The sequence below is a fragment of the Artemia sp. Qi Xiang Cuo genome, chromosome 17 (assembly GCF_049724085.1).
Source record: "Artemia sp. Qi Xiang Cuo chromosome 17, ASM4972408v1, whole genome shotgun sequence".
Classification (NCBI taxonomy): Eukaryota; Metazoa; Arthropoda; class Branchiopoda; order Anostraca; family Artemiidae; genus Artemia; species Artemia sp. Qi Xiang Cuo.
Window position 1 is genome coordinate 33,504,146 of NC_142810.1, and position 20,171 is coordinate 33,524,316.

Here is a 20,171-nt window from a genome sequence, read left to right on the forward strand (position 1 = left end):
TTTTTTCAACGTAGTTGAAAGTTCTGGAAATTAGGTCTTTGAGGATGACAACTGAGCATATGAAGTTTTTATAGAACGAGTTGTCGTAGAAACTCCAAAAATGGATCATTCGATTGGAAATAAAAATGGCTAGAGCCCTTTTTTTATAGTCGAAGGTGATTAAAGGACAACTAAACCCCCTCTCACGCCCACCATTTCCCCAAACACATCCAATCAAAATTTTGAGATATTCATTTTGTTCAACGTAGTTGAAAATTCTGGAAATTAGGTCTTTGGGGCTGACAACCCTCTCCCCCACAACCCACAGGGCAAGGGTTGTAAGTTATGCCCTGGGGGCGTATATGGTTTTTATAGAAAGTTTTGTCGTAGAAACTTCAAAAGGGGCTAATTTGATTGCAAATTGAAAGGGCTAGTTCCCTTTTAATAGTCGAAAGCGATCGGAGAGCAACTAACCCCACTCTTACGCCCACCATTTCCCCAAACACATTCAATCAAAGTTTTGAGATAGCCATTTGTTCAACGTAGTTGAAAGTTCTGGAAATTATGTATTTGAGGCTGGCAAACGCCCAAGAGCCCCCAGGGCAAAGGTTGTAAGTTATGCCCTGGGGGCATATAAAGTTTTTATAGATAGCGTTGTCATAGAAACTTCAAAACGAGCTCATTCAATTGGAAATTGGAGGGCTGGTGCCCTTTTAATAGTCGAAAGTGATATAGACATTTTTGTCGTAGAAACTTCAAATGGCTCATTTAATTACAAATTGAGAGGATTGGTGCCTCTTTATTAGTCAAAAGTGATCAGAGGGCAAATGTCTCCCTCGACGCCTATCATTTTCTCAAACACTTTCAATCAAAATTTAGATATAGCTATTTTGTTAAGCCTATCAAAAAGGTCTGGAAATTATATCTTTGAGGATAACAAATCCACTGAGCTCTCAGGGCAAGGATGTTAAGTTATGCTCTGGGGACATATAGGGTTTTTATAGTAAGTGTGGTCATATAAACTTCAAAGGGGGCTCATTGCATTGGTAATCAGACGCTCTAGTGCCCTTTTAAGAGTCAAAATGATCAGAGAATAGCTACCCTCTCCCCCCTGCACACACTTCATATTGTCCCGAAATGCGTCTATTAGAAATTTTGAGATAGCCATTCTATTCAAAATAGTCTAAATATCATATAACAAGGCTTTTGGGGTTGAAAAAAAAACCCCAGAGACTAGGGGCGAGGGGTGTTAGTTATGCCCAGGGAGTATTAAAGGTTTTTTTACGGAAGGGGTGGTTGTTTAACTTCAAAAGAGGCTAACTCTTTCTCCCTGAAAAAAGACTATGTCAATATAAAACAAACAGAAATTAATCAACATAACTTTTTGCACAAAATAAAATTTTCAAGAAAAAATTAAAGAACTCCATTAAACCAAAATGAACAAAAATAGAATCAAATAATCAACCAAGCATACAACTACCAAAAATCAGTATTAATAAATAAATGAAACCCAAAACAAACAGAAATTAAAATAAGTAAAACTCAAAACGAGTAAAAATTAATCTGAGTATGGTTCTAAACCCTATGATTTCTAAGAGCCAGAATATAATTTGTACTTTACTTAAAAAAATTCTTTTAAATGTTTTCACTTTTATAACTTTAATAAATCAAAAATTAATTAAAGATTTTAAGAAATAAAACTGACAATGCACATACTAAACTGACAATGCACATTTTTTCCAGTAAATTGATTTGAATTTTTTTCAGTAAAGTACTAATTATATTCTGGCTCTTAGAAATCAAAGGGTTTAGAAACAAAGCCACAATACAATTTGTACTTTACTGAAAAAATTCTTTTAAATGTTTTCACTTTTCTAATTAAAAAAAAAAAAAATCAATTAAGATTTTAAGGAATAAATACGAAGCATATGTGCATTAAACTGACAATGCAGATTTTTTTTTTAGTAAATTCATTTGAATTTTTTTCAGTGAAGTAAAAAATATATTCTGGCTTTTAGAAAGCTTGGGGTTTAGAACCCTACTTATTTTAATTTCTGCTCGTTTTGAGTTTGACTCTTATTTACTTTAATTTCTGTTTGTTTTGGGTTTCATTTATTTATTGATACTGATTTTTTGTAGTTTTTTTTTTTTTGGTAGATTATTTGATTCTATTTCTGTGCATTTGGGTTTAATGGATTTCTTTATTTTTTTTTTTAACTTATTTTGCTGAAAAAGTTTTTTTTAATTAATATTTAACAGAGCTCAAGCCTTTGATGGAAACACACTGCAACATGAAAGGTTATATGGTACTTTAATCCTATTCAGCAGGGAGGCTAGGGTGGCTAAATGTAAGGGCCAATTAGTACGACTCCAATTACGATTCTTACCCCTTGGAATGAATTACACGAGAAGAGTTGATTACCAAATTAGAAGAAATAGACAAATATAAAGATAAGGGCAAATGATCATAATCCCTCTCTTCTTCGTCGACGTGAACAATGGAAGTTATTAAAGTCGCTGAGCAAACACCATGATCAAGATTAGAGTGAGAAGCGGTATTATGAATACATGTATAAAACTGGTATTTATTTATGATCCGAAATCCAGGGGGAAGGCTGTTTAAAAGAGTTTCGAAACGTGGAGTCGTATTATATATGTTGCAATTCAAATTACCAATGGGTAACCAATCATATCTGTTTGTACAGATCTCACCAATTAAGTTTTTCACCTTGACACAAGTCTTAGTAAATGCAGTAAAAGAAAGCATATTGTTCTTAATATGCAGTAGGTAAACATTAATTAAAACAATATCATCAATTCTGATCAAGAGACAATGATTTATCAGATTGGTAACATATAGGTGGAAAGGCAGAGTTGACGCTTAATGGTACGCACCAGACCTCCAGAAAGACGACCGCGTGTCCGTTGTGCATTCGTAATAAATACAATATAATCAGGACATTTGCGTAAAAAATTAAACGCTGATTCCAGTCAACATGAGTTCTTGGAGTAGGACTATATCAAAAGAGCTCAGCAGACTGTTAATGCATATATCTTTGTCCTTAGTTCCATTAATATTAACAGCATATACTGGTAGATTTTAAATTCCTTTTTGGTCAGATTTTGCAACAATTTCACAAAGCTTAGGTCACTTAAAGCTATAAGAAACATAATCAACAGCACAGATTGCAAATTTGGGGGGCAAGTTAAGGGGCTAGTCCTTGATTGATTCATGAGGACCCAAACACCTCACATATTTTGGAGTACATCTCTTGCAGGCAGCTACAACGCGGTCAGGAGACCGACATTTGTAACATCAAGAAGGAGTAGCTTTGAATTCGAAACACGTAGAAATTCATAATCAATTTTCAGACCATTTTTGAGACATATTTCAGTGCAGCACTGTCTCCAAAAGTGAGCTTAATTGTGTTAGAATGTCCAGACTCCCTCACAATCTAATATGTTTGATAAATCACAATTGTGCTCAATTCCTTTAACAAGACCAAAGAACTTTTTTTTTAATCAATTTTACCTTCAAATTATTGAGAACTGGCAAAACGATTTTTCAGAAATCATTAGTGGACAGAAACTCATTTTTGCAGACGGTTTATCACCCAAGGATCACAACAGATTCATGTCCATGAAGTTTATTGATCATTCTTTAGGTTTGGCGAGATTATTCACGTTTGGAGGCGCATTTGATATAATAATCGTGGCAAAGCAATCAGCAGAGCCATTAGCTGAAGCCATTTGCGAAAAATTTTGTTCATAAGGTGTTAACTTTCCATCTAGATCAAAAGTTTGCGTTCGTTGAATTGTATTTACCTTAGTGGCCAAATGGGAATATGCAATTGCTGGTATAACAGGAAGTTCGATAGAAATAAGAATCATATAAACAGGAACTTGCACCCCATCTGAATTACATTTTCGGAAAAGTTCCATAATATCCTTGAGTTGGTTAATCAAGGCCTTTTTGGCTGTACACTTTGGACAAAACTAAGATAAGGATACAGAGGGATAGAGATTTCTTGGCATCACACAAACATGAAACATGAAAAAGTCAGTCACATGTTTTATTATTATTTCATCCTCAATGCTTGTTTCAGAATTACTTGTACAAAGTTCAAAACTAGTGAATAAATAAATTGCTTTTCCTTGGTTAATGGCTTGATATAGTCCATTTTTGTTTGTTAATGGCTTGATATAGCTTGGCATTCCAGAGAGTAAAAACGTCAATCATCTGGTTTAGAGATTAACTCAGGTCAAGAACTCGCTTGGAATAAATTATGACCTCACTGAAATGAATATAGATAGGCAATAGTATCCAATTCAAGCTAAATGTTAACTTATTGAACTATGAATCAATACTGATTCCATGTTCCACCATTACCTTTGCTGTGCTCCTTAGAAGTCCATCAAAATGATCCATATAAACCCATCCCTGCTTACCTCCTGATTTAATAAGAAATCAGCTACCAACCTCAGTTCCTACATTTAGTGCAGCAATGTTATTTACATACATAGGACCAATCACTTTAGTGAATTTATCTGGTATACCATACAAGCGAAAAACCTCTGTTAAAGCTTTTCTATCAGCTGAATCAAATGCTTGTTTATAATCTATGAAACTGAGGACTAATAGCATCTGATGACACAGGGACTTCTTAATTACTAATTTCAGAGTGAAAATTTGATTTATGCATCCTCTACCCTTCCTGAAACAACATCATTCTTCACTTAAAACTTTATCTACGCCATTTCTAAGCCTAGAAATAATCATTATATGAAGTAATTTTCTTCCTATAGAAACCAAGCTAATGCTTTGATATTTACCAAACTCACTATTATCACCATTCTTGTAGAGGGGTTTACTTAAGCCATCTGGCTGCATGTTCCAGGTCTTTGGCAATTTTACTGATGGCCTCCACTTCACACCTACTTAGTTCATACTTTAATACTTTTTATACTTTTGTTACATTTTGCTAATTTTCATATGAGCACTCAAATAATTCTTGTACAAGCCTCTCCTTCTCTCTATCAAACATAGTATTCACCTAGGCTAGGATACCATCTATCCCTATTTCTAGTGATTTGGGCAGTAAAATCTCCAAATTGAAAATACCATGTTTCTACCTGGGATCCTGTCTATTTGTTCCTGTAGCTGTAAGTACAATTCATCTAAGTCACTAATATCTCAATCAGTTGGCACAGGGGCATATACAAGACTTAGCAGCTTCCTTATTCATCATGAGCCCAACTCCCTGCCCATGCATCCTATCCTTCCTACCTGAGTAAATAAATTCTATACCATCTAATTTCAAGCTTTCTATCTCTGGGATATGAGTTTGAAAAAGTCCTAATAAGTCCAGTTCAAAGCATCTGAATTCATCAGTCAATATGATAGTTGTTTTTAATATTGTAACCTTTCAAGTTGTAATTTTAACATTCTTTAAATCATTGAAATTATTATGGCCTCAGGAAAAGTAATGGTTTCAGATCCAAACTCCTAATAAGTCCAGTTTAAAGCATCTGAATTCATCAGTCAAAATGTCAATATGATGGTTGTTTTTTACTGTTGTAACCTTCCAAGTTGTAATTTTCAGACTCTTTAAATCATTGAAATAATTATGGCCTCAGGACAAGTACTGGTTTCAGATCCAGTGCAGGATAGGGACTAACACATCTTCTCAAGTTTATATGAAGTACTTAAGCAAGCTTAGAACTGGACAGCAAGAAGTTCCTGGGACCTCCAGTTGAATGGAGGCTTTGTAAAATCCAGGGCCCATCTTGTTCACAACATGGTTTTCCAAATTTGGCAATGCTTTTCTATCAACATGAGTTGAAACCCTGCAAAAAAAAAATTCAAACCTATTAACTTCAACTCATAGTATATTTCTGCCTACGAATATCATACTACTTCAGGGAGACAACCCATGATAGGAAACTTAGCTAGGAAAATGTTTGCCAGACCAAAGAAGTGCACCAAAACAGACCAAACCCAGAAGAATTAACCATTCATCAGAATACCATGAACTTCCCCCCCCCCCTAATTTGCAAATATATATCCTGAATTGTTGACAGCAAAGTTTTGAATCACAAAATCACTGTATATAAATAACATAACAGTAAGATCAAAGCTTGTTGATTTTTGGCAGTATATCCTCAGCGCATACAAATAGCTCCTCTAATTTACTCTGTCATTAGCAGGTCAGTGTAAATTTGTCAGTCATGGAATAATGGTGCAAATTTGTATTACGCTTAATTGCAAAAGCAGAAAGAAACGTGGTGAGCCAGTGAAGTGGTTTGCTACTGTTCCATCCTGCCAAATTGGCATATTTTGATGCTAACTGGCAGGAAAATTTTGAGTCATCCCGCCAGGTGTAAACCTTGGCGTATTTTAATCAAACTGGCTTATTTTTGGCATGAAATGCTTTATCTGAAAGAAATTATTTTCCTCATTTGGATCCAATTACTTTTTGCCACGTAACAAAGCTGCAATAATTGTAATATCCAATGGTATCAGCATATTCTATTCTTTCATAATAATTTTATTACTATCTATTTTGAAAACCAGACAAAGGAATTTAACATTTATTGATATCATTTTCCCCTTGTAAGACTATAAGAGCATCATTTTTTGATTTTTAACAAACTTATATTGAGTCTAGATAACACAATGCCATTAATCATTGTTTGTAGTTCAGATGCAGAAACAGCAAGCACACTATTTAGTTGAAAAAATTCAAATGGTTTGCTCTTGAGTATGAACTAGAACTTTATTTTGTTGTGAGTGGAAGTTTTTTTTTTCCTTTTTTCAGACTTTAGTTTTACTGTTGAAAGATGAAGCATAGCTAGCCTAATATGCAGTAGACTAATGTAGATTTTATTACAGGGTTGAAGATATCCCTACTTTGCTTTGAAAAGTTATAAGACCTATAAAATCATTTATGGTAACTATATAAATAAGCTTCTCTGCTGGAGATTTGAGGCTTTGATATATAAAGAGTAAAGGTGCAAATTGGCAGCTCTCTACAATTAGGTATTTCTAACCTGTTTCTCTCCAAATGGAACTTACCTTTGATGATCTCAGAAATTCTTCATGGTATTAAAGAGAAACTTTCAAAATGGATCTACAGTTCATATGGGACAGAAGGAAAGTGTTTTGAGCCTCATGACTTCTAAATCCTGATATTCAGGGTTTTAACAACTTTTAATTTCTGTTTCTTAAATGGGAAAAAATTTCTGGTGTGGCTTAAAGTTCTACTGAGATCATAGGGATTATTATATAAAAAAAAACTAGCTCACTAAAGAAAAAGTGTCTAAAACATAGAATAAACTAATACCTTCAATAATTTTCAGTGCAATTTAGGAGAATAGACTAGGTTTAGGACTAATGAGGCCCTATAGGCCTAGGCTATATAGCCAATTGTTACAAAAAAGAAATAGGCACAAAAAAGCATGGGCTTTATCAAAAAATCGTTAAACTTTCATAAATAGCCATAATATATAGCCACGCCATAAGTGGTGTTATCAGGGGTGGGGGAAGTTTGAAAATAATTTATATATTGTTAATCACCTTAACACAATTTGGAAATTGTGTACAACATATTTGGAAAGAATATTGAATGGGGAAAGAGAATGTACATTTCTTCTTTTCTGTTTTCTTTCCTGTGAGTCTATGTAGGCCACCCTATTAAGTTTTTTGTATAAAGTGGAACCAAATTTAGATTTTTTGTGCATATTGTGACTGTTATGCTCTTCTATTTTCACCAGTGGTCAATATTGCTAAATTTTGCAAATTGTCAGAAGATTTCTTATCCCAACTGAATGCTATAATAAAAAACTTACTTCATAGAAAGTTTCTAATTGTTGGGAGTTTGGAGTCTCATTCCAGTATATTGCTTCCCCCCTAATTCCAAGATATAGTGCAAGACTATGCCTTATTTTTTTCAGGTGGGTGTTATTTGGTATTGTGAACCAGCTTTTGATCAGAAAAAAAATAACTCTAAATTTAAAGAAAGGTAGCTCAAGTGGTTGCCCACTTAATGAAGCTTAGTGCTCATCCTCAGAGTGCTATGTGTGCTGCAAAATTCTACCAGGCCTTACATTGTTCTTCTGAGCATGGCATAAGGCTCAGAATCTGGTTTCTTCAGAAGAAGACAAGAATCAGAAGCAGAATAAATAAAAAAGAAAGTGACCTAAAACTAATCCAACTACACCTAGCAAGCCATGCATGTGCTGCAGCACAAGCCACAACACACGCAAAAATTGTTTTGATGGTAGCACCAAAAATTGATGTGAACACACTTGAGTTTGGCAATTCTAGCACTTTAGGAACTGACCAAAATGGCAGTCATGGTTTTCAAAGGTTCTGGTGTATTTTTGGTGTGTTTTTCAAAGAGTCTGACATATTTTTTGTTACACTTTCTGGCAACATGGCCCCATCTCATAGGTATAACTTAACTGATTGGCTTATATATATATATATATATATATATATATATATATATATATATATATATATATATATATATATATATATATATATATATATATATATATATATATATATATATATATATATATATATATATATATATATATATATATATATATATATATATATATATATATACATATATATACATATATACATATATATACATATATATACATATATATATATATATATATATATATATATATATATATATATATATATATATATATATATATATATATATATATATATATATATATATATATATATATATATATATATATATATATATATATATATATATATATATATATATATATATATATATATATATATATATATATATATATATATATATATATATATATATAATATATATATAGATATATAATTGTGCATGCTAGTATGTATGTATTTATATAAGTATGTTCTCAAAAACAGCAAAAACAGCCATATTTTTTGGGGAAAACTGGTATCTTGTGATATTCTCACATAAATATATATATATATATATATATATATATATATATATATATATATATATATATATATATATATATATATATATATATATACAATTAGAGCATGTTAAGACAGCAAGAATCAAAACTTGTCAAAATTCAAAATAACAGTGACAAATAACAACTTTGACATGGATAAGGTCATCAATGCCTACCATACTTTTGTTAAAAAAACAAAGGTTTGGCAATATGTATTTCATAATGACAAAAAATAAGCTGAGGTGTAACAAAGCAAACAAATTGAAAATGATAGTGATGATGATTGGGTTTTGATTTATCACTGTAAATAACGCTTCCAGGCTTAATATATTTTTTATTAATAAGAATTGAAGTTTCCTTTTTTCTTTGGAGGACTTTTTGGCCATTAGTCAGGGGTACAATATTTTTTTTTCTCTCTCTCTCTATTCCACCAAAAACCACCAAGTGACCTAATTTATTTAGTGGTATAAATTTGAATTAGACCCTGGTGCCACACCAGCACATCAACTGAATGCTGCCAACAAAAGGCCTGGTTGACTGCCGCCAAAGTGTTGCAACCCTGCCCATGCGCTTAAGCTGGCAGCATTGCAATACTTTGGTGGCAGTAAAAAAATTATTGTACCCCTAACTGATGGCCAAGAAGGCCTCCAAAGAAACAAGGAAGCTTTAATTCCTGTTATTAAAAAATATATTAAACCTGGAAGCATTATTTACAGTGATAAATGGGGAGTTTATAATACATTGTCCAGCCATGAATATATTCATTACCAAATCAATCTTCCAGCAAATTTTGTGCCACCAGTGTGAGTGTGGCATGCTGGCAGCATTGCAACACTTTGGTGGAAGTCAACCAGGCCTTTTGTTGGCTCAATCCCCCTGGAATCAATAGGGCCCCTAGAGCACCAGTCAATGACACCCCTAGTGCATTAGAAAGTGATGATGAAGAGTTAGATATAAGTGATTAGTTTGTTTACATTAAGGGCTATTTATCTGATATTTATAAAACTTTACATGTAGCTGCCATAAAGTATTTGCCTTGATGACGGAAGTTTTTCTGTTTTTTAAAAAGCTCAGAACCAATGTTGGATATAATTTGGAATTGAAATGAATGTTATATTTTTATTCAGGATGAATTCGGAAGCTAGTGGTATGTTTTTACCAAAAAAAATGAATAATTCAAACCATTTGGTGTTTCTCAAATCAAATCACCACTCAAAATGATTTAGCATTTTTCATATCAAATCACAGCTCAACAAGATTTAGTATATTTCAATTCAAATCAGAGCTTTCAGCAAAATTTAGTATTTTTTAAATTGAATTGCTGCCATGACATTTCTGTGAAAAAAAACAGGAAAATTGAAGAAACTGAAAGAAGCTTAGAAGTAATTTTGAAAAAAAAATTGCAACAGAAATGAGTGTTATATTTGGACTCAGGATGAAATTCTGATGTTAGTGGTATGTTTTTTTTATCTATCTGATTAGTCTGTAATTTAAACCTTACCCTATAGGCCTACTTTAGCCTGTAGACTCATTCCTGATTTCATTCTTAGCCTAACCCCTTTCCAAGATAACCTTAAGTGGTTAAAGTGAAATTTTATGAGAAAATATGTAATTTGGGCTATTAATTTACATATTATAAGGGGTTAGGGGTAAATTAAAGTGAAGTACTTTTGGGAATGATTAACTATAATTTTTCTGCATGTTATGAAGTAAGAATTGTTTTCTAAACAGGCCTAATCAGTGAGTAAAGAAAAACCATCTTAATTAATTTCTTAGTTAGCCAAAAGCCCCTTATCTCAGATTTTCTTAGAACCTCAAACAAATGAGAAGATAAGTTGGATCACCATTTTGACATATTTTCTAAACTCTTCATATGCCAGAGCTAGTTCCTTGAAATCTGGAGGCACTTTATAAGGATTCCTAGGATGCATATAAAGATTCAAGTTCATTTTGAAGACTAGTGATAGTGCTTTTGGGCTGTTACCAACTGCACACTTTCTTCTTCATCTTCTATTTAACAGCAGGCGGGCTTTTCAGTAATGCTATTTAACACTTTTCCTTTTGATTCGCTCTGTGGGATAAAGAGCTACTGGCTTGATTGCCTCATATTTATTAGATATTTTGATATATCTTTCAGTTGATCTTTCAACTCTAGGCGTTTAAATATAAGATGATAGATGTCGATTTCTATGCTCTGTGTGCAGGTTTAGTTGGCCTGGCTCTTGGCTGATAGTGAGATTTGTGGTGTTTGAAGCATTTTAACAGTTTACAGAGCAATGTATGCTGTGCAGACGTCAGCATATTACATTCAAATAGGCAATGGTCAATTGTATCATTATTCATATTACAATGCCTGCAAAGAGGGGACAGGGGAATTGAACCACTTGAATTAGAAAACTTATACGAGAATGCAAGAAAATTTAGTCCACTTGTTCCAGAACGAATTCTATGATAAATTTTAGAAAAATATTAATTGGGAAAGGGGAAAGGATAGGATTAATCTTATCAAAATTAGGATCTGATAGTCTCCATGGATAAATATCTCTAATCGGGATTGGTCTCCCACTTGGCTGGTCAATACTTATAGCATATTTTGGTATTCATCAACCTGATGATTACCACTTATACCAGAGTGGCTAGGAAGGTACTGAAAACAAGTTCTTATGCCACTTGAAGCAAAATTATCTATAATACTGAGACAATGATAAGTGTCAATGTCCAACTTATACTGAGGAGCTGAGGCCAGCAACTCAAGGATTGATAAAGAATCGGAATATACTATAGTATTATTTGAATTTGCAATCAAATGTTGGTTTTCCTTTAGGTGTTCTAATGCCATGATTATGGCATTTAACTCAGCAGACATTATAGATAAATTATTATATAATCTCTCGCCCATTGCAATTTTCAGCCGAGGAAGGAAAGCATCACTTGCTACCTTCTCATTCATTTTTGACCCATCAACAAATATTTGGAAGTGGTTTTTGTAGGTAATTCTATTAAGTTCAGCAGATTTTATCTGGACAAAAGCAATGGGGGTTAAATCTTTATTCTACTTTGATAAATCAGTATTTATTATGGGAATTGACCAGTTCCATGGAGGGGATTGGGGGAAAGCAGGTGCAATAGACTTTGCGGGTACAGGAAACTTCTTCTGAATGTTGGCATACTCATCTGCAATGCCTCTATACATGGCTGGATTTCTTAACCAATTGTCTAGGGTGTGTGAGCTATTTGATTCAATTTTTGTAAGATGTTTTGTCAAGAGAAAGCTACGTCTCTCCCTTATTGTTGTTAATCCACTCTCCATAAGCAGAAACTTGGTGCTTGTGGGTTTCCTAAGACCAAATATCAGACGTATTATATCATTTTGTGTTGTTTCAATTTTTTGCATCTCGGTCTTTGCACATGCACCATAAACAATGAGCCCATAGTCAATATTGGGTCTTATATGTTATTTATAAAACTGGAGTAAGGTTTTCTCCTTACAGCCCCAGGGTGTGGAAAGAAGTCTTTTTAGTATATTTGTTTTTCTATAGCATTTTTTAATTGTGTTTGAAACGTGGAGGTGGAAATTATCAAGCATGAGACCTAGGTAATTAATATGATTATCTTCTGGAATAGTTGTTCCATTTAGAGCTAGTTTTGCATTAACATGGTTTCGCTTCTAGTGAAATTGGATTATTTTTGACTTAGTAGGTGTAATAGGCAAATGTCAATGTTGTGAGAATTTTCCAAACTGGAAGATTGAGTTTCGCAGATCTGAGTGTGCTATATGAAAGGTTTTGCCAGATGACCATAGCACCAGATCGTCAGCATATTGTAGATTCATGTGGGGGAGGTTCATGCCCCAGAGATATAGGGCAAAGAGGAGGCAACTGAGGACTGCTGTGTGAGGTAGGTCTTTGGTTATTGTCTTTTGGGGTGAAGATGCTGAACCAACACAAACAATGAAACTTCGCACTTCTATGAAGGATTTTATAAAGGATAATAGTTTGGGGGGTAGTCCAAGGTTTGCAAGTTTGTTTAAAAGGATTTGGTGGTTCACATTGTCATATGCCCCTTCAAAATCTAGGAAAGCTGCAACTAGGACATTATTATTTGAGAATGATTCATTTATTGCATTTGTTAGCAAAATGAAAGCATCTGTTGAGGAGTGGTGTTTCCTGAATCCAGTTTGAGTGTGAGGGATCATATTATTTTTTTCAACAAAACCAGAGGAGTCGGTAATACATTATTTTCTCCATTATTTTCCCCGTCACAGGAGTAATCATTATGGGCCTATAGGACTCAGGGTTATCTTTGAGTTTATTTTTCTTTAGGATTGGTAGGAGGGACGAACATTTCCATATATTGGGGAATTTAGAATATGCCCAAGCGTGATTATAACAATTTAGCCGTTCCTGTTTGTATGAAGGGGTGAGATTCATTATCCATGTAGGGTGTATATTGTCATAGCTGCCGCTAGTTTTGGTCCTAATATGATGTATTGCATTATTCATTTCTTGGATTGAAAATGGACTAGTTATATACTCGGAGCCTGGGTGTGGTTGGTAACTTGGGTTCATAGGAATTGGGGACATTTTGCTTTGATTATTTGATGTTAGCTTATTAACAAAAAGAGTTGCAAATAGCTTAGCTTTTTCATTATCATTGTCATAATGGGTATTATTATGTATTATCTCAGACAGGAGTGGGTTGGGGGAAGTCTTTTTCCCACAGATGTGGCTTATGACTTTATGTATAATTGGCTCATGTGTTTCTCAGGAGAGATTATTTGCAAAATTATTCCAGTAGCATCTATTATAGTCCTTTTTAGATTAGATTCTGCTTCTATTTTTTTAAAATATGTGGCAGGTGATGGTTTTTTTATGAATGCTCTCCTAGCTGCCTATTTTGTTCTTCATTTATTTTGGCACTCATTTGTCCACCATGCTTTGGGAATGTGTTTAGGGAAGGTTTTCTTGGGTGTTGTCCTGAGGATAGCTTGATTAGCTGTATTCATTAATAATGATACCAAGACTTCAGCATTTATGTCAACTGTTGTGTTTGAAATGCATGAATTTTGGGTGAAACTTGTAATTTCATCATTTAGCTTATTTTGGAACATACACCAATTTGCTAAAGTGTTGATATACTTGGAGGTATGTGATAGAGTTTCAGTAGGTTCATTTAAGGAGCAAACTATAGCAAAGTGGTCAGTACACAGACTATCAATTTTATTTATATAAATTTTATTCAAAATGTTTAATGACACAATATGTAGGTCAATTATAGAGAATCTGCCACTTTTGGGGTTGAAATATGTGTTCAGGTTTGGAGGGGTAGCAACAGCTGATTCAATATTATTTGAAGTCATTTGCTCAATCAATGTACCAGCTTTATTTGCTGGTTTATTCCCCCACAAAAGACTGTGGGCATTGAAATCTCCACAAATAATGATATTTTTTAACATATTTGAATTATTTATATATTTAAAAAAATCCATGACATCTGTAGTTTGGCCATTAGGGTTATAAAAGCTTATTATGTAGGTTTTTGTATTATTCAGCCAAACACTGATACCAATTGCATCAACATCATTTGGTAAAATCTTGAAAGTTGATGCCACAGAATTTTATATTATTTTTAACTATTAAAGCGACTCCACCTCCTTTTCTCTCTGATGATCTATCCTTTCTCAGGATAGTAAATCCCAGAGACTTAATTTGTTGATTTTGGGTTAAATGAGTTTCCTGGAGGCAAGTAATATCAATGGATTTGTTATACATAAAAGATATTAGTTCATTCAACTTATTTTCTGTGAGTGATCTTACGTTCCACTGGAGTATTGATATGTGTTGTGTTGTTGATTTATTTTTCATATGACTGTATATCAATGTTCAGCTTTGTTAATAGTAAAGCAAGATCTTTTTTTGCTTGAATGAGCATATCATCAGGGATGTAGATTTTTGCCAATTCTGTAATGATTTTTGTTTTCTGTAGTTGATGTTTGTTCATGGCCTGAACTGCATTACAGTTTAGAACGAATAAGGATATATTTGGGAATTGCATGTTTGGTTGTGCATCCTGTTTGTCAGTTAAAGGATTTATTCCTGGTAGTGTTTCTGGTGTGTTTCTTCTGGGGAGGGGGGGCCAGGCTGACCTCATCTCACTGGACAAGGAGGCTTGTTGACTTGTTGATTCCTTCTGATAGGGATGTGAGCTAGGGGGCTTAGAGGATGGGGTTTTATACGGGGTACTTGATGCATTGGGGGCGTTTGACTTGGGGGTTTTGGTTCGTTTCATTACGGGCTTTAATTGGTATTGTTGGGCAGCATTTGCTTCCATTGCTGCAAAGGGGTATGGAATGGCCTTCTCTGTTGCTATTTGGAGTGTTAGTGCTCTTCTCTTATATGCAGGTCATAGTGATTTATTGGTAGATTCATGTGGGCCTTTGCAATTGATACATGTAGGCTGAGTGTTGTTGCAAGTTGTCAACTCTTTACGATGGAATGCTTTACAATTACTACACTCTAGGAGAATTTCATTGCATTTGTTTGTTGTGTGTCGCAGTTTGAGACACTTTTGACACTGGATAGGCTGTGGTTTGTATTCCTTGTGCGGTTTCATTTGCCCAAATAGGAATAACTTTTCTGGGATATTAATTTTTTCCTTCAGTGTAAATAAGAAGGATCAACTTGTTTAAAAACAAGTTGATCCTTGTTGGCCAACAAGTTGGCCATTAGAGTTAGGTTTACCATGTTGGGTAACATCTTCAACTGGGATTGTGTTGTCAGCCCTATCTGAGAGCCCTTCTTTTAACTCCTGAATGGGTTTTTCTGGGGGAACATTATAAACTACTATTTTTTTTGGGGATTGTTTTGGGTTCCATTTAGATGCATTAGTTGGGGTATTGAGAAGGGATTTTAGATTAATTATTGTGTCTGCTGATTTCTGATCTTGGACAGTTATTAGCAGAGATCCATCACGGTGAATATTAAGAGAGAACATTGATTTTAGCAATTTGAAATTGCAACTCTTATTGCAGTAGGCCAAATCTTTTTTATTTCAAAGGTGGTAATAGGATAAATTTTAAGGTAAATTCCTAAGTTTTGGGAGGGAGGATCTTGGGCGGGGACAGAGGAAATGCTTTTGATTGGGGAGATTTTTTTCCTTTTTTTAGAGCTTCTAGAAAGTATCTCTTGAAACCCATTATCATCATTTATAGTGACATTAGTCCCTACACTGATCATTGTCCTATTCTCAGAATTGGAGCTATCATGTGAACTTTGTGATAGTGAGCTTGACCAGCCAAGATAGGTATCAATTTCAATGGTATTTGGGGTGGGATCTGGGGGGACATTTTTTTTGGAGGACTTGGAGGACTTCTTTTTTTTGGCACACAGAAGAAATCACAATTGTTTTTCTTCCCTTTCTTCTACAATTAAACGATGGTATTGGATCTCTCTTCTAAAGGGCTGGACACACGTAGGTTTTTTGGGAACCGATTTCAGTAGCTCAGTGGACAAACGATGGGTGCATTCCTCGTCATGACCATAGTTATGGTTCGTTTACACATTGCGGAAATTTCGTCCGTTTCTGTTCGAACTATGGCTAAATTAACTCTGCGTTTTAAGGCAAAGATTTCAAATTATTGCAACAGCATGACCTATGATCTTGCCCTCTTCTGAAAGCTGTTGAGCAATAGAGAGTCAAATGACACCGTTTTTCTTAGTTTTCTTATAGCCTGGGTGCGCAGGATCATAGAAGCTGGGGTAGTCTTAAACCAAAGTTATAAGATCGTGCAGTTTTTGATAATCCATACTTATGATTTTATTCATTTAAAAATCTTGGCATGATTCCGTCCTGATTTGACTAAAACGTTGCGGAAAGCTAGAGATTTTTTGTATCACGAAAGCGGACGGAATTTCCGCACGGATTGCTAAATCCGCTTGAATTTCCGCGATGTGTAAACGAACCATTAATTACGATTCATTTTAATCTTTTCCGGTGAATTTTTCGCAGTTCATATTATTGACTTACGAATAAAGGGAACATACCACTCGATGCCCTGTTTCATGCTCTTTACGAATATAATACGGCTTCTATCGCAAATTAAAATTCCCCCCCCCCCCCCCCAATGTGCAAATATATGTCCTGAATTGGATTATACCATGAATTGTGGACAAAGTTTCGAATAGCAAAATTGAGTGATATTTTGTTCACGGAATTTGACAAACTTGAAACGGTAGGACAACGTTTTATATTTGAGTTGCCTAATAAATGAGGTTTGAATTATTATTTTTAAGTATTTTTGGAATATGTTATTCTTGAACTACCTATTTATAAACTAGTGATATGCTTTTAACCACTTTTCAATAACTTAACTAGTGTTGATAACTTCTTTGTATGGTTACCATTCAGGATATATATTCGCTGATTAGAGGGAGGGGATTAGGGGTGGGTAGCTTTGAATTTGCTATAGAAGCGATTATTATGTTCGTAAAGACCATAAAAAAGGGCATCAAGTGGTATGTTCACTTTATTCGTCAGTAATAATATGAACTGCGAAAAATTTACCTCTTCTCCACATCCCCGATACTAAAAATAATAGGGCCCGCCCATTGCTTATTTCTGTTCCTCCTTTGCAAATAATTAATTACTTTTAATACTAGTCGTGTCCAGGGTTGCCACCACTAGTGATTTTTCATCCTCCTGGTGATTTTCTTGAATCTGGTGATTTTCTTTTTTATTTTGGCGATTTTCATTTAATTCGGTGATTTTCTGCGAAAGTAGTAGACATTCAATGTATGATGGGTTTCCACTGTCCTACTGAGGTGAAATAATCAGTGACTTTCATATTTTATGTTTTGTTTTTATTCGTTATTTCTAAAGAATGGCGTTATTTTGAGGTTTTCTGTATCCTTTTAGCTTGGCAATCGGCTTCCCCGTAGTTACAAATTTTAATTTATAAATACATACGTGTCTCATGCGGGCCATGTGTGCTATCAACGAACTGAGGTTCAGAAATTAAAAAAATTAATTTCTCAGGTAAAGAAAGCATAGTCCTATTTGAACTTAGATTTAGCAGCCTAGGACAGGTTTTTCTTCCAAGGGGCTTAACAGTCTCAGGGAAAGGGAAAAAAATACTAGGTTTTGAACGCAATATATATTTTGTTTTTAGTGTCTTGAACAAACTAAACAGAGAAATTGTCAAAGTTATTTTCGGTTCTTTAGGATTTTGTCAAACCTACTTGTCTATGACACATATAGAAACGTGCATAGTTCACCCTTACAAGGACTGAGATTAGGCTCAGCCTAGCTAGGCTTATGATGGGAATTTACTCTGAAATTAATCTTTAGCATTAAAGTAAATGAACTTTTGGAGGAGAAATTTACCTAGGTACGATTCCCCCTAAACCCCGAAAAACTAAAGCTTTAAAATTTTAGATGTTACGAAAAAATTTGAGATGTTATGACGTGTCGATATTATGACCGTCGACGTTCTGACGGCTAGCGATTGTGACTGTCGATGAACTGACGTGTCGATGTTATGACTGTCGACGTTCTGACGGATAGCGATTACGACTGTCGATGTTCTGACAGGTAGCGATTGTGACTGTCGATGTCTTGACGTGTCGATGTTATGACTGTCGATGTCCTGATGTGTCGATGTTCTGACGGATTTTTTGTCGATGTTATGACGGATTTTGTCGATGTCCTGACGGTAGTGGTCTTAACGTGTCGATGTCCTGACGCCTTCCCATTATATTGTATTTCCATTTTGTGCTTTGCATTCTCTGTATTTCAATTTGAGGACAAAAAGGATTATTGTGGTTATTCTTTTTAATAGAAACCAGGAAAAAAGAAAAAGCAAAAGTTTTGCAAAGTAAAGACAACCACTGTTACTAAAAACCTACCGTAGCACCAAGCCGCCTGAGGCCAACACAGCCACGCACGCTCCTCCTCCATCCCAATCTATTCAAAGCCTCCCTCTTTTAATCCTCCCAGGAAGTTCCTATTTCCTTTAAATCTTTCTTTATGACGTTAAGACAAAGTAAAGACAAAGAAAGGTAAAATAGTAGTTGAATGAATAAAAAGTTTGTTAAAATGGACAGGACGTAATTACTCTTAGCCAAAAAGAAAGTTGATAAAATTCTATACAAAGAATATTGCAATTATTACACTGTCACGTAATTTTCAATAGGCCAGTAAAAGTACGTTTTGACCGGAACAAAATTGCAACAAAAGCTTTTTTTACACAAAAATGTTCAGAAAAAATCGCTGAACAACATATCCAAAATCCGCTAAAATCGCCCTCCGGGAAAACCTTCTGGGGCTGCTTAAAGGGAGCGGAAGGGGGCGAAAAATTAGGTATTTACATTTTTGACATTTAGGAAGCTTTTTTTTGCACTAAAATGTTCAGAAAAAATCGCTAAACAACATATCCAAAATCCGCTAAAATCACCCGCCGGGAAAACTCTCTGGGGTGGCTTAAAGGGGATGTAGAAGGGGGTGAAAAAATAGGTTTTAAAATTTTTGACATTTGGGAAGCTTTGTTTACACTAAAATGTTCAGAAAAAATTGCAGAACAACAAATCCAAAATTCGCTAAAATTCCCCGCCGGGAAAACCTCCTGGGACTGCTTAAAGGGGGTGAAAGGGGTGAAAAATCTTTTTTTCGATTTTGTTATTTCGGTACGTTAGGAGACTCGATTCTGATATAAATCAAATCCCTGAAACCGAAAATGATGTCAGTTTTATTGTAACACTTCTCTAACTTATATTAAACTACAAAAAATAAGATTTTAATTACTCCATTGCCAAAATAAAGGAAGTAGCTTTTCATCCGAAGTTTGACAGAAAAATCAGATCAATGGACGCCTGAAATACTTCGAACAGCCTGCGAAAAGCAATAGAGGAAAGTATAGAACTTAAAGGAGCAGAGAAGTACCTCACTCTTTTTTGCTTCGCTAGTCGTCGGGAACCTGGTTATCCGATGAGAATCAAACTTGTGAAAACTAGACTTTAAGAAAAGAAAGACTAATGGACGGGGGATCACACAAATTCAGCGTCTAATATGGGCTTTTTCGATGCCGATCTGTCCTGAAGTAAATGCCTCATTGCAAGGTCTGACTAGCTTGAGTTACTCAACAAGTGATCAACACGTCGAAACGCTCCAGTGGTGGATGAAGAGAGATACTGAAGACA

At 34.5% G+C, this 20,171-nt stretch overlaps 1 protein-coding gene across 1 annotated transcript in view; it reads right to left on the bottom strand.

Annotated features, from left to right (window-relative positions):
* The window catches only part of LOC148942125 (U6 small nuclear RNA (adenine-(43)-N(6))-methyltransferase), a 46,569-nt gene extending 35,605 nt beyond the window's left edge, over positions 1–10,964 (bottom strand). Inside the window, exon 1 of the mRNA XM_089103452.1 lies at positions 10,824–10,964. Coding sequence (XP_088959578.1) covers positions 10,824–10,928 — 105 coding nt within the window. The 5' untranslated portion in view covers positions 10,929–10,964. The remainder of the gene's footprint in view (positions 1–10,823) is intronic.
* Positions 10,965–20,171: the final 9,207 nt, after the last annotated feature.